Source organism: Poecilia reticulata, linkage group LG16 (assembly GCF_000633615.1).
Source record: "Poecilia reticulata strain Guanapo linkage group LG16, Guppy_female_1.0+MT, whole genome shotgun sequence".
NCBI lineage: Eukaryota > Metazoa > Chordata > Actinopteri > Cyprinodontiformes > Poeciliidae > Poecilia > Poecilia reticulata.
The window spans coordinates 16,360,367-16,373,275 of NC_024346.1; the positions used below are offsets into that span (position 1 = coordinate 16,360,367).

Genomic DNA, 12,909 nt, shown 5'->3' on the forward strand with positions numbered 1-12,909 from the left:
CACACACACACACACACACACACACACACACACACACACACACACACACACACACATGCACTTCCCATCGCTGAGATCCCACCCAATAACCTATTACCTCCCATCTCTTCTTAACGATATGATGATCCTGCATCAAAAGTAGCAAGATTAGTATTATTGTCACATGCAGCTGTGTTACAAAAGAGTGGAATAACTCTTTACATATAAAAGCATAATTTACACTGCAGAAACACAAAAGTATTTTTGGCCTAGATTATAGTGCAATACAAGATATTTTCCCCATATAATAAGAGTAAAATATATTTTTTCACTGGCAGATTATTTCACTTATACTAGTACTTTTTCATCAATATTAAGGAATAAACTGACTTGAAACAAGTTCTTGGTTCTTGCTGAAAAGTTACTTGTAGGTTATTTCAAGATATTTGCACTAGAATCTAGTTTGAAAATACTTTGTAAAGTTTTTTGCAGAGTAAAAACTCACAGCTGCAGTGTTTGTCCTTAATCATTACGTATTAATCAATAATACCACACATAAACCCTCAGGCTTTGGTGGCAGCCACTAGGGGGCACTAGCTCCCCACATGAGCTTATTTAACTTCACTTTGATGGGCAGCTTTTTTTTGCCATATGTATTACAAAATGTATAAAGAACGGTAAATGCTTGATTGAGCTCCACTGTGCGTCTGTGGGCGTCGGTACCTTCTGTGCTGCCAAGTGCAGAGCGCTCCTCTGGCTGTGGTCCGTCTTGTTGACCGAGGCGCCGGCCTTCAGCAGAACCTCAGCGCAGTCCAGCCGGTCGGCCAGCACACAGTACATCAAGGGGGTGCGGCCAAACTGGTCCTCCTGGTCCCTCAACTGGGGCTCCGCTACACATGCACATTCAAGAGTTAGTTATTCTGCATTTGAAAGAACAAGTTTTACACATTTACTCGTAGAGTAGTTTTTAAATGCACAAAAACGTCTGTTTTCCTTCACATCCAGCTTCTCTTCACATCTACTCACTAAAAATGTCTAAATAATGTAAATAAACTATGTTTTTTTCTTTCCCTTTTTAGGTTAATCTCGAAACTTTTAGTTATTAATTCTCCTTTATATAATATGATAAGGAGGCTCATCTTTCTCTTCTGCTCTTCAAAACAGGAACGACAAGAATAAATCAGGAAACAAAAAAAATGTAAAAAAATATTTTAAAAGTTTTATACAACTGAGACTTTGAGAAACATGGCTGGATGCGCCCTTTTCTCCCAAACCAACACAAATTTAAAAACATCCCATTTGCTAAACTCAACTGGAACTGTCTGTTTTATTTAGTTGAGACTAACTGAGCCAACAAGCTGCAGTGAAACATCTCCTGCTCACTGTTACTGTTAAGTATGGTAGAGGATGTGTGATGCTTTGGGCCGAGAATCTGTCTGGACGATTGATGCAAGTCACTGACTTGATGCAATGTGATTTCCTGAGACAGAAACTTTTAAAACTACTTTAAATAATTAAATGAGTTTAATGCACTGATTCTTAACTACAATCAGAATGCACGTGTGATTAAATTGAAATGATTTTCTTTGCACAGTGCCTCAAGATGACATTTGTTGTGAATTGGTGCGATGTAAATAAATTGAATTTAACTGGTTCCTCTCACAAAGGCTTGCAGAACCCAGTCACAGTGGATGTTACTGTGTGAACTATTTGAAACGTTGACATTTTAAATAAAAATCTGGTCACCTCCACCACGAAACGGAAAATGCTTGATTTGTTCTCCAGGTAGAAAATCAACTGTCCAGTATAGGGATCCAGTAATATAGAAACCATGAACCCACAGAGTCTCTTAATAACATTAGCATACAGAATTACAGAAATATAAGCAATGCATTTAAACATAAAAGCAAAAGGAAATGCAACTTTCTGCAGCCACTCTTTTTGATTTGGTAAGATTTTAAATAATGAGGTTGTGTGCTTTGTTTCAGAAATGTGAACTCAACTCGCCTTGTTGTACTCAATAAAGTATATTTTTCTCTTGTGCAGGGTCTATTTTTATTAAAAGTAGAAATTAAATGATTGTCACACCTTGAATTTCACAATATGTTGCTATGTATTACATTTGTGGCTCAAATTTTATTCTGTAAGAATGAGGAGGAAATGGACTAAAACGGTTGCTGATCTACACAGATTGTGTAAAGAAACCCCTCGCTCCTTTCTCTACATGTTATTGCATGAGGCCAAGTGCTGAATTTGAACATGTACCCAAATGAAATGTTGGGACTGTTTTACATTCTTCAATTGTGAGGTTTAAGGCTTTTTACACATGTTCAGCAGGTGTGCTAGTACTGACAGAGCGTACTGCAGCAGAGGGAGCTACTGATGAACGCCAGCGTGTGTCTCACCTGTGATGAGTTTGACGAGGACGCTTCTATCTCCGTTGACAGCTGCCGCGTGAACCTGCGAGCCGGGGGAAGCTGATCCTGGGCTGGACGTCGCTGAGGCCTGCAACAAAAACACACTGAAGGTCACAACTCAACCTAAAGCAACATACGCTTACTTATCGAGTGGGCAACATAATGAGCCGAGACAGCTTCCTGTCTGTCCTCCTTGCTCTGAGCAACACCAGTGGCTCTCTATAAAGATGGCTTGCATTAAATAAGACAAACTTCGGAGAGTAAAAATGATAGAAATTTTAGAGGAAAAACATCGATTTAGCAAACCTGGAGGTGAAGGGGTTGATTTGCATTATTTCTGTAGTCCAAATGAAATAAAAGCCACAGAGGAGTCTGCAGTAGATCTAAAAATCACTCCTGACACTGCTGTAAAAATTCAATATGTTAGTGAGGCAACAATTAAATTAAAACTAACACTAATACTACATATTAAAGCAGTTTCTGATCAGATTTTCACCACTCGGCCTTCCTGAGTTCACAGTTATGGTCAATCACAGCAAATCTAAAAAATTTTTTAATAATGTTCAGCTATCCTGGTAGAATATACCCGACATTTTCTCAATTAGATCCTTCAGCTAAAACCAAAGTTCACAGCAAGATTTGAAAGAATCAAAATAATATCTCTGTACAAAGGTATCAACCAGGAGAGGAGAATAAACAATTCCTCAGGGAATGGCAAAAAACACTAAATCTGGACATTTCTCCAAGTTGAAGAAAAGACCAAATGGAAACTGGTCACTGAAAAAGCAAAATTAGAAGAGGCAAATTAACAGCATAACACAAATAAATAATATTGTAGTTACCAAGAATAGCATAATCATATTAAAAGAAATGAGTAGAATAATTTTAGAAGGTATACAAGATATGTATATTTGTACACATAAACCATTTACAAGAAATTAGAAAAATCAGGAAGGATGTGCAAATAACAGAAAGGATGTAAAGTGATGGTTATAAGGTCTTAACAGCAGCTGGGAAAGATCTGTGATAACGCTCTTTTGTGCACCAAGGATGCAGCAGTTTGTCACTAAAGGAGTTTTCCAGTTGAGCAACAACTTCATGCATGTCTAGAAGACATTATTGCGTTTAGACATTTATTTAATTTCCCTTTGGGATCAATGAAGTATTTTTGAATTTGAATTGAATTTGTCCAACAGTGATGTTACTTTAACTAGATTTCTTCTGTCTTCCACCAAGGGGTTATCTTAGGACATCCTGTAGGAATGAAGAACTGATGATGGCTTTTCTAAAGAAAACTACCAAAACCATGTGGCTCAAATTTCCAAAAAACTTTGTGGAAGAATAAGCTATAGTCTGCTAAAACCAAACTGGAAATTTTGGGACACAATTCTTAAAATAAATGTTTGACACAAAAACAAAACTGCACATCTCGAAAACAACACCTACCATAACAGATGGGGGTGGAGGCATCATGAGTACGAATGAAATTAAATGAACAATTCCAACTATCAGTCAGTCCAAAGCCTTTAGGTGGGAGTTCATTTTTTCAGTATTGTGGTGAATGCAGGGATACATCTAAACCAACAAAAGAGCAACTTCACAGAAGAAAATTACAGTTTTCTAATCTTTAGACCTAATCTGACAGAAACTCTGTAGAATGACCAGAACAGGGGCTGTGGACAAACGACGTCTTCACAATCTGACAGATTAGGAGAACATCAGGAAGATAGAATGGGCAAATATTTTATTAAATAGAAGAAGACTGAACGCTGAAATTAAATGTGAAGGTGCTTCAGCAGAGATTTAGGTTAAGAGTGCACACACTTACGTGGCTAGACTACTGCAGTTCTTTTAATTTCTTAAATACTTTTGCCCAAATCAGATTTTTCAGGTTTAATTATTTACAGATTAAATTACAAAACCAGGATTTAAAAAATATATATTTTAAACCATTTGAGATTCCTAAAACATACCTCGATGCACAAAAAAAAAAGAATTTTTTTTCCAATAACTGATGGCGTAAAGTGTGTGTGTGTGTGTGCGTGCGCATGCTGATACATGTATGCTGGACGTCTCCTCCTGCTGAGGGGGTTAAATCTCTTCCTGGCCCCACTTAACCAGAACCCAGTGAAAGCTGGGTAATCTGCAGACAGGAAGCAGCTGGGGAGGGGGGACCCTGTGTGAGCATGTAGGAGGGGGGTCTCTCTTCATGTCTTATTCATGTCTCATTAATACTGCAGCAAGCCTGGTTGTGTTCGTATGTGTGTGTGTGTTTGTGTGTTGGGTTGGGAGATGTGGGGATGAGCCCTGCGGGGCAAAACACAGAAATCAATTATTGCCCCTAAACACATAAACGCTCGAGGCACGAACTCCTGGTTACAATGAGGGAATTTTTCGAAAACATTTTCATTACTGTGTCTAGAAACAGATCTGATTTAGCACTGGAGATGCACCAATCAATCGATCAGAGAGAGGAACCTGGCAATTTTCCCTTCAGGGGCTCAGATCCCCAAATCACAGGTCAAATACTGAAAATAATATTTGCATTTTCAGTAACGGCACCAACTAAGATGGACTTTGAACAACCTTAGAAACCAGATCGAGGTAAGTGGCGTATCCTCTGAAATAATCCTGGAACCTTTTTGTGATGGACACAGAACTACTGCGTCTATTAAAAGGACAAGGTTTTACTGTGACAAAAAAAACAAACAAATCAGTAAGACAATTAGAAATCAGCAAAGAAACCCCTGATCACTGGCTCTCCCTTTTATATATGGAAGGAATGAATGGATGAAGCTTTTATGTAAATACCAGCATGAAAGAACCTGGTTGGAGATTTTTATTTTTAAACTCAGATGTTTATTTTGTACACAACAGAACTAGGCATAAAGTCTTTCGCCCAACCTTTTCTACTCTACTCAACACTTTTTAGGACCAGGAATCTTTGAAAATTGTCAAAGAAATGATGAAACTCCTCCAGGTTGCTGCTGTATTTTCTTCTCGTCCCACTCTTCCTCCCTCTGGTCACCTCATAAACAGCGCTCATGTAGACACTGCGTGCAGCATGGCAATTACTTGTCATGCTTCTTGCTTTCTCACGCTCAGCCAAGTGGTGGTAGGGACCTAACACAGGGAACATCTTTGTGTGTGAAAAATGGGCTTAGGTAGAAAAGAAATGGAAGATGCAGCACCATAAAGGTGTGTGTGTGATTATGTCGCTGCGTGAGTGCTTGGAACATGTGCCGCGTCATGGAAAGTGATCTTCCGTGAGAGGCAGAGTGTTTTTACGGCCACTTCACCAAAATTAACCACAAGCTTCTCTAAACATCTCTAATTAACAACGATTGCTCAGACAGAAGTGTGCACATACACGCATGCAGCTTTCAATTACTAATATTAAACATGTGCAGAAAGAGCAGACATTTTACAAAGGGCTTTACTAGATTTGATGTTAAAATCATGTTGCAAAGACTTTGTTTCTCCTTGTAGTCTGAACTTTTCTTGCTCCATGAAAATTTTTTCCCTCCCTCAAATTTTTCCACATTTTTTTTTCCACTTTAAACTACAACCACTTAGGTATTTTACAGCATGTTGACTAACACAGTTTCGACCACTGTTATGAAATGGGAGGGAAATGATACTAGGTAAATCTTTTCCAAATAAAAATCAGAAAAGTGTGCCATGCGTTTGGACTCAGCCCCCCCTGAGTCATTTATTTGTAGACTGTTATTATGCTGCAGTTACAGCTGCAAGTATTTTAGGGCTTATTTCTGGCCACTTTGCACTCAAAGACACAGCAATGTTTACCCATTCTTCTTTGCAAAATAGCTTAAGCTTGGATGGAGAGCGTTTTTTGAACAGCAATTTTCAAGCCTCGACACAGATTCTCAATTGGATTTAGGTCTGAACTTTGACTAAGCTGTTTTATCAAATGAAAGTGCTTTGATTTTAACCATTCCACTGCAGTCATCTGCTGGTTTTTCTCCAGTTTTGCCAGAGTTATTTGTTTGTGACAACTATGTCTGAGTTGAAGAACAATTTTCTCGCAGAATGATGATGTTACCGCCATGTTTTACTTTGAGGATGCTGTATCCATGGAGATTGACACAGCATCCTGTGTCAGACTTTAAAGCAAACCAAAAACAGAGCTTCTGCCAGGCATTTCCACCTGAGTTGTGGAGTTCTGCATCTCCTCCATAACTATCATGGGCATTTTCGCTGATATTATGATTAATGTTTTTTTTGACATATATAGATTGTGATCTTGCCACTGCATGTTTTTTCTACCAATGTGCAGACCTTTAGCATATTTTGGATTACCACATATGACATGTTTTGTAAATTGGTACTCTACAGATAATTAAATTGAATATGAATTAAGATCTTTGCAGTGCTACCGGAATAAAGTGGGGCTCAATTCAAAAACAAAAAGCCCTTTTATAATTTTTATTTGCAAACAAATATATTCTTCCGCTCTACTTTTTTTGACTACTTTGTGTTCGTCAATCTCCTAAAACCACAATAAGATCCATTGGTGTTTATGCTTGTAGCATGACAAAATGAGGAGAAGTTCAAGAGTTCTGAATAGTTTTGCAACCCACTGTGTTCTGATTCTTCTTTACATTTTCCAAGTGAACCTGAAAGGCTCCAGCTGCTGCAGGAATAAAGCAAATTGATTATGAATAATCTTAAAAGCAAAAAAAAAAAAAAAAAAAAAAAAAAATCATAATATGGCCGAAAAGTGACACAAGAGGGACGAGTCAATATCCGAATCCGTGTGTGGGACATTCATGACCGCCATATGCAGCCAGTTATAGTTTCATGAGAAACGCAGTGCTTTGGAAACACCCACCGCGCGTCCAAATTTGGCTAAAAAGGCTTTTTGAGATGCAGTGTCTGCAGTCAAACAAAGGAGGGTGTAAAAACAACACAAGTTCCCGTTGAGAGGTTTGGAGTGGTCTCATTTAGCTATTCATATGAGTTCCTCGGGGAGCGCTCGGCTTGTTAATAGGAAGACAATAACTCAGAGTAAACCATCGATCAGCGACTGAGGTCCTGACCAAGTGATTGTGCATCTGTATGAGTATCGACTCATGCTGATGCTGACATTATTTAGTCTTTATTCATATTCTACCTCATATAACCAAAGTGACTTTAACAAAGAATCCAGACGCTTCCCTGAGACCTTTTAGCAACACTACGGGTGTGCGGCACACAAACACACTGCAGCCTGTACATGCACACAGACCCTAACCAGCACGTCAATAGGTGCTATTGAGACGAGAAGGTAAAGAAACCAGAGTGTACGTTTGTGCAGAGCGTTTTTTTTTTTTTTTCATGGCTGTCCATCACTGTGAAGGTGTCTGCTTTTGACAGAAGACAGCTCTGACATGCTGTGTAAAAACAGGGGGGAACTACACAACCCTAAGCCCACACACACCCACATGCAGTTTTTTTACAGTTTAAAACATACAGATTTACAGTTTATGAGTCATAACAGAGTGTGTTTATGTTCTTAGTCAACGTGGGGCCATTATATCCGCTGTCTAGGCCACCTACATGTCCCTCTGTGTGTTTCAGAATGAGTCTGTATGTTTCAGATAAAAAGATATACGCTGCAGGAAACAAGCCCTGGGTTTTGACTGACAGCTAAAGAGGTAGGAGGAAGGATAATATCAGTCCAGAGGGATGTCCAATCTGCGAAGCCCCATTTCTGGGGGACTCCCCGGTCCCCTGAAGACCAATGAGCCAGCTCCCTCGACTGGTTGGGGGCCGAGCCCCGGGGGCACAGCGGGGCCAATCAGCAGGAGGCGAGAGGGCTGAGTGACATATAGATCTGCTAATTTACATCATTACCAGAATGCATCCTGACAAATGAGCCCCCGGGGCGCGAGCCAATCACCTGGGAGAGTAATGCAATTAGGCGGGACTACAGCTGTCAATCTCACAGCCACAGGGGTCAGTTTGTGATGCCTATGGTTACAACAGGCCTGCCTGCTGTCTGATTATTAACATATAAAACACATATAAACATAAAGCTCCAGTCAGAGGTTTACATACACTGCATCAGCATAAATGTGATATTTAATTCAGGCTTTTAAAGATTTATTTGAACTGTTCTTCATCCAGGACGAAGTTAACAACTTCAAAATAATTTTTTTTTTAAATTTTATATTATTTTATATGTTTTTTTTCTATGTTGAAAAATGTTGAACCGTATCCATAAGCCTGTCGCAATAATCAATTAATCATTCAATATTGCTTTGTCTATTGATATTGATCACATGTCTATCGTGAAATATATTGTTATTGATTTATTGCCCTAGCTGGAAGTGGCCGTGTCATTCACGCTGATGATGAAAGCCTGTAAACTTATGCCACTAATCTGAGCGCATTCAAATTAGACAACCCTGTTTGAAGTGTTGGCCTTCAACCGGTTAGGCAGCAGTCCAAAAAGGATATGCTGTGTTTGACTTAAGCAAAGATTAGCTTGTGTCGCTCAAGAACAAACACCAGAGTTAAAGCGTGAATATTTGCAAACACCTGGGTGTTGTTTGTGACTGTTTGCCGTATGGTAAAGCCGGCTAAGACGTAGTGTTGTGGACCACAAAGCCTAAATTCTGTGCAAAAGAAACTAAAAGGACAGAGGAGTGTTTTCCTGCATTTGACTGGCATGCTTTAGCATCATCAGATGTTATTATATCACACTATTGCACTGTACTGAGTCAGAAGGGTTGTGTCCAGCATGCACATGGTTTTAGTTAGTGCTAAAACCATGTGTGTCTCCAGCTTGGGTCTAAGAATGGTAGAAGAATGCTACTTTCTTAAGAAACGTCTACCAAAAATGCTCAGAGTCCTTCTCACCTTCTCTGTGCAGTTCAGCCAGACACTCAGAAACTAAAAGAGGTGGTGCGTTTAGTGTCATCGCATTATATCACTAATGAGACGCCTCCAGGAGGGAGGAGAGGGGGAGACAGCAGTGCAGGCAGTAAAATGAAGAAATGAAGAAAAGACTGAAGAGAAGTGGAGAGAACATGAATCGGGGGGCTGGGAGACAGATAGACCAGCTTGGGGACTTTTTCCTCCTCCATCCTCGTTCGCCCCTACACCTCCAAGTCTAATTGGACTAAAACTGTGATCTAATTAAATGGCCAATTAAAGTGCAGAGAGCAATGTGCCCACTGGCAAATCAGAGGACGAGGACGTAATCAGATGGAAAAACAAACAGAAAAAGAAATCAATGGAAGTGATGAAAAATGGGAGAAAAAAAAACTGAAAAAGAAACAAACAGAATCAAAGTGATGGCGGGTTTGTGCTGCTACTTAAAAATAACTCCTCAGAAAAAAAATCAAGTGAAGAGGTTTGATAGCTGTCAGCAAAAATTATGTTTCAAATGTTCTGTTTTATTAAATTGTTTCTCTTTTTTCAACTTAAACTACAAGAGAGCTCCTAAAATGTCTTAATAAGTAACAAATTGGTGCAAAGCTAAACTTCCTGTTTGTAATTTATTTTTAATATCTGCATTTTAGTCTCTGAAACCAAAATTGAATCATAACTCGTCATGTTAATAATGTCTTATATTCGTGAAAATGTGTATGAAAAATACAAATGGAAACAGAACTAACAGCACTGTGAATGGTGCTTCAGTGTTTGTCCACATTTGAATTTGTCTATGCAAAATAGCTGAGGTTCAGTCAGACTGAGCATCAAACATTACATCGAGTTTCAAGTCTTGCAACAGAAAGCAACCAGTCTGGACTTTGACTGGTCCATTCCACTGTAGCTTTGTCTATATGTCAAGAGTTGTTGTCTTGTTTGAAAGGTGAGCTAAGCGTGTTTCAGCACATGAATGCGGTTTGTTCAAAACTCCAAATCCCATATGAAATACTTCAAAGTTGTTGGTGGTGAGAATGCGATGAAATGTGGAATAGTTAAAATCAAGAAACAGTCACTGAACACTTAATCCATGGCACTGCACATCAGAATCTGTCTTTTATCATGGGCAATTATAAATTCATCTCAATTTGTATATCTGTTAAAGCACCCTGGAAACTAAAATTAATGTAATAAATACTTCAAATTTACATTACTTTGCTTTCTAACGCAAAAAAATCCTAGAATAGAAATTTTTGATGAATGATTTGAGCAGGTCAGTGGTTTGTTTTCTCCTCCTCGGAGGAAGCTGATTCTTCCTCTCTCCATCTGTGACTATGTCCCACACTGGGAACCCCCCTATAGACAGCTTTAGCACATCAAATATTAATGCTGGGATTCAATTCAACATCTAATCTCCTTAACAATTAGGGAGATGCAGCACCCACAATTAGCTTTGTTACACGCTGCCTCTACAGTCTTAACTCCTGAGGGGTAATTACAAACTGGAGACCAACATATATACAAACACTTAGTAGAAAGGAAAGGTTCTGGGATTTGAATGTGCGAAGCTGCTTTAGGGTTTTGGATTCTTACCATGTCTTTGTTGAGGGGGGACACTTTGGAGGATTCTTCCCAGTTCAGATCATCCTCAGTGGGTGTGAAGACACATCCAGGTCCCCTACCTGGTCTGATCCTGGCTCCTGGCAGAGCAAAGAAAGACGCTCACTCACGCTGAGACCGACCCACCTGTCCACACAAATAACTGCCAGTAAAACTCAGCTACTGTGCTGATGACAGACGTAAGGATGAGAGAGACTGTTGGTTTTTATACTTGATCTTATCAGATGTGCCTTACCGGTATCAGGATATGTAGAGGTTTTAAAATGTTCCAGCTAAACTTTTTCTTGTTCTGTTCCTATAATTTTAAGTCTTTTCTGGTTTCTCAATTTTGTTTTTTAAAAATATTATTTTTAGCACATTATATTAAAGCTGAAGTATGTTTTTTTTTTAACATATTTGTTAAAACTGTCACCATGTTGTGACAGTTTTAACAAATAATCTGTGAAAAGATCAATCTCCTCCACATCCTCCCGAGTTATTATTGCCATCTTAAGAAATGCACCAAAAACAACCAATCAGAGCTAGGAGGAAGGGCACAGCACTGTCAATCAACTTCGTGTATTCGCTACTCAATGTGCTAATGGTGGAGAAACAATTTACCTTTATAGGAAAACTGTTTATCATCGGGGGCTATGCTAACTAGCTTAGCATTCACAACAGTCTCTGCTATCAGGAAGAAGTTGAAGCATAATAGAGGGGGAGCAGACATGCCAGGGTGATTGACAAGGCTAAGACCCTCCTTCTCTCTCTGATTAGTTGTTACTAGTTTAGCACTGGGACAAGGCAGAGGAGCAAATTTTTTCACAAACTATCTGATGCCATACTGTCATGGCAGAGTGGCAGTTTCAACATGTGCAAAAAACTAATTTCATGAAAGTTACATACTGTAGCTTTAAGTTATGGCTATGTTATGACCAACATCATTTGCTAAATTGACAGTTGTCCTGTAAACAGTCACTGACTTAAGAAGCAGATAAGCCTACTAATTAATATGCTAATATCAACTTGCTATATCTATAAAAAGCAAAACGGCAAAAATATATGAAATTGTGCGCCATAAGGACCTAAAAGTAAAATTACATTTAATGGCTATTTCTTATATGTTTTTGCTGGAGTCTTTATATCAATATCAATACTTACTGTGGGGATAAATACCTACTATAAACAAACTCAAAGCTACAAACATATTATAGATAACACAACTATAACACTATCAATATGTGTATTATTTCAGTAGCAGTAGGAAAAATGGTTGCTTCTCTACTCAAAATAAAAGCAGTTAGATCATGATCTTTTTATTTAAAATCTCTGTGTTAATAAGTAAATAAGTGGCAGTGGAATCTTAATGTTTTTACTCAAGCTTACCATAGCCAGATAATCTGAAAGTTTGAGTGAGTTTGAAATAACAAATATTACAAATAAACTTTTTATGGAGTTGGAAGGAATTGGAATAAACCATTTAGGTTTATTCTGGAAATTTTCGTCTTTGTCTTTTTATTTCTTTTTCTTTTTTGTCACACATAATGTTTCAGATCATCAAAGTAATGTTAACACAAACATATCCCTGAGTTATGTTTGTGTTTTGAAAACTGTTTTTAAATGAGGTTATAAAAAGGGGGTAAAAGCTGTGTTACACATAGATGTGGGAATAGCAAACTTCCAACTACAATGATGCAACTCTCCTGTGTTTCGCGAAATATATTTTTCGTACTAATAATATGGTTCAACAGAGTCTAAGATTAAAACCACTCGAAATGTTGATAATGTATCATGCCAGTTTAGTCCTGTTTGTAATCATATTTACCTTCGGAATCCTTTTTTCTCAGACAAAACTCTTCAGAAAGTTTTCCTCCTAGGCGTCCCGTTAGATAAACGCTGTAAACACTACAACTCCCGTAACAGTGCAACAGCAAAATTCACTCGCCATGTTTTGAGTTCTCTCCGTGGAGAATATCGCTTGTTTAACAACGTACCCAAAACTACATTACCCAAAAAGCCTAGCGATAACCAGGAAGTG

At 38.5% G+C, this 12,909-nt stretch overlaps 1 protein-coding gene across 3 annotated transcripts in view; it reads right to left on the reverse strand.

The window, feature by feature from the left end:
* The window catches only part of invs (inversin), a 31,416-nt gene extending 18,591 nt beyond the window's left edge, over positions 1-12,825 (reverse strand). For 2 of the 3 annotated variants that reach the window (XM_008432631.1, XM_008432628.1), the window contains exons 1-4: positions 12,697-12,825; positions 10,866-11,018; positions 2,385-2,484; positions 703-869 (exon numbers count right to left, since the gene is read on the reverse strand). In XM_008432631.1, coding sequence (XP_008430853.1) covers positions 703-869; positions 2,385-2,484; positions 10,866-10,868 — 270 coding nt within the window. In that variant the 5' untranslated portion in view covers positions 10,869-11,018; positions 12,697-12,825. The remainder of the gene's footprint in view (positions 1-702; positions 870-2,384; positions 2,485-10,865; positions 11,019-12,696) is intronic. The other variant, XM_008432629.1, reaches the window with a different exon arrangement.
* Positions 12,826-12,909: the final 84 nt, after the last annotated feature.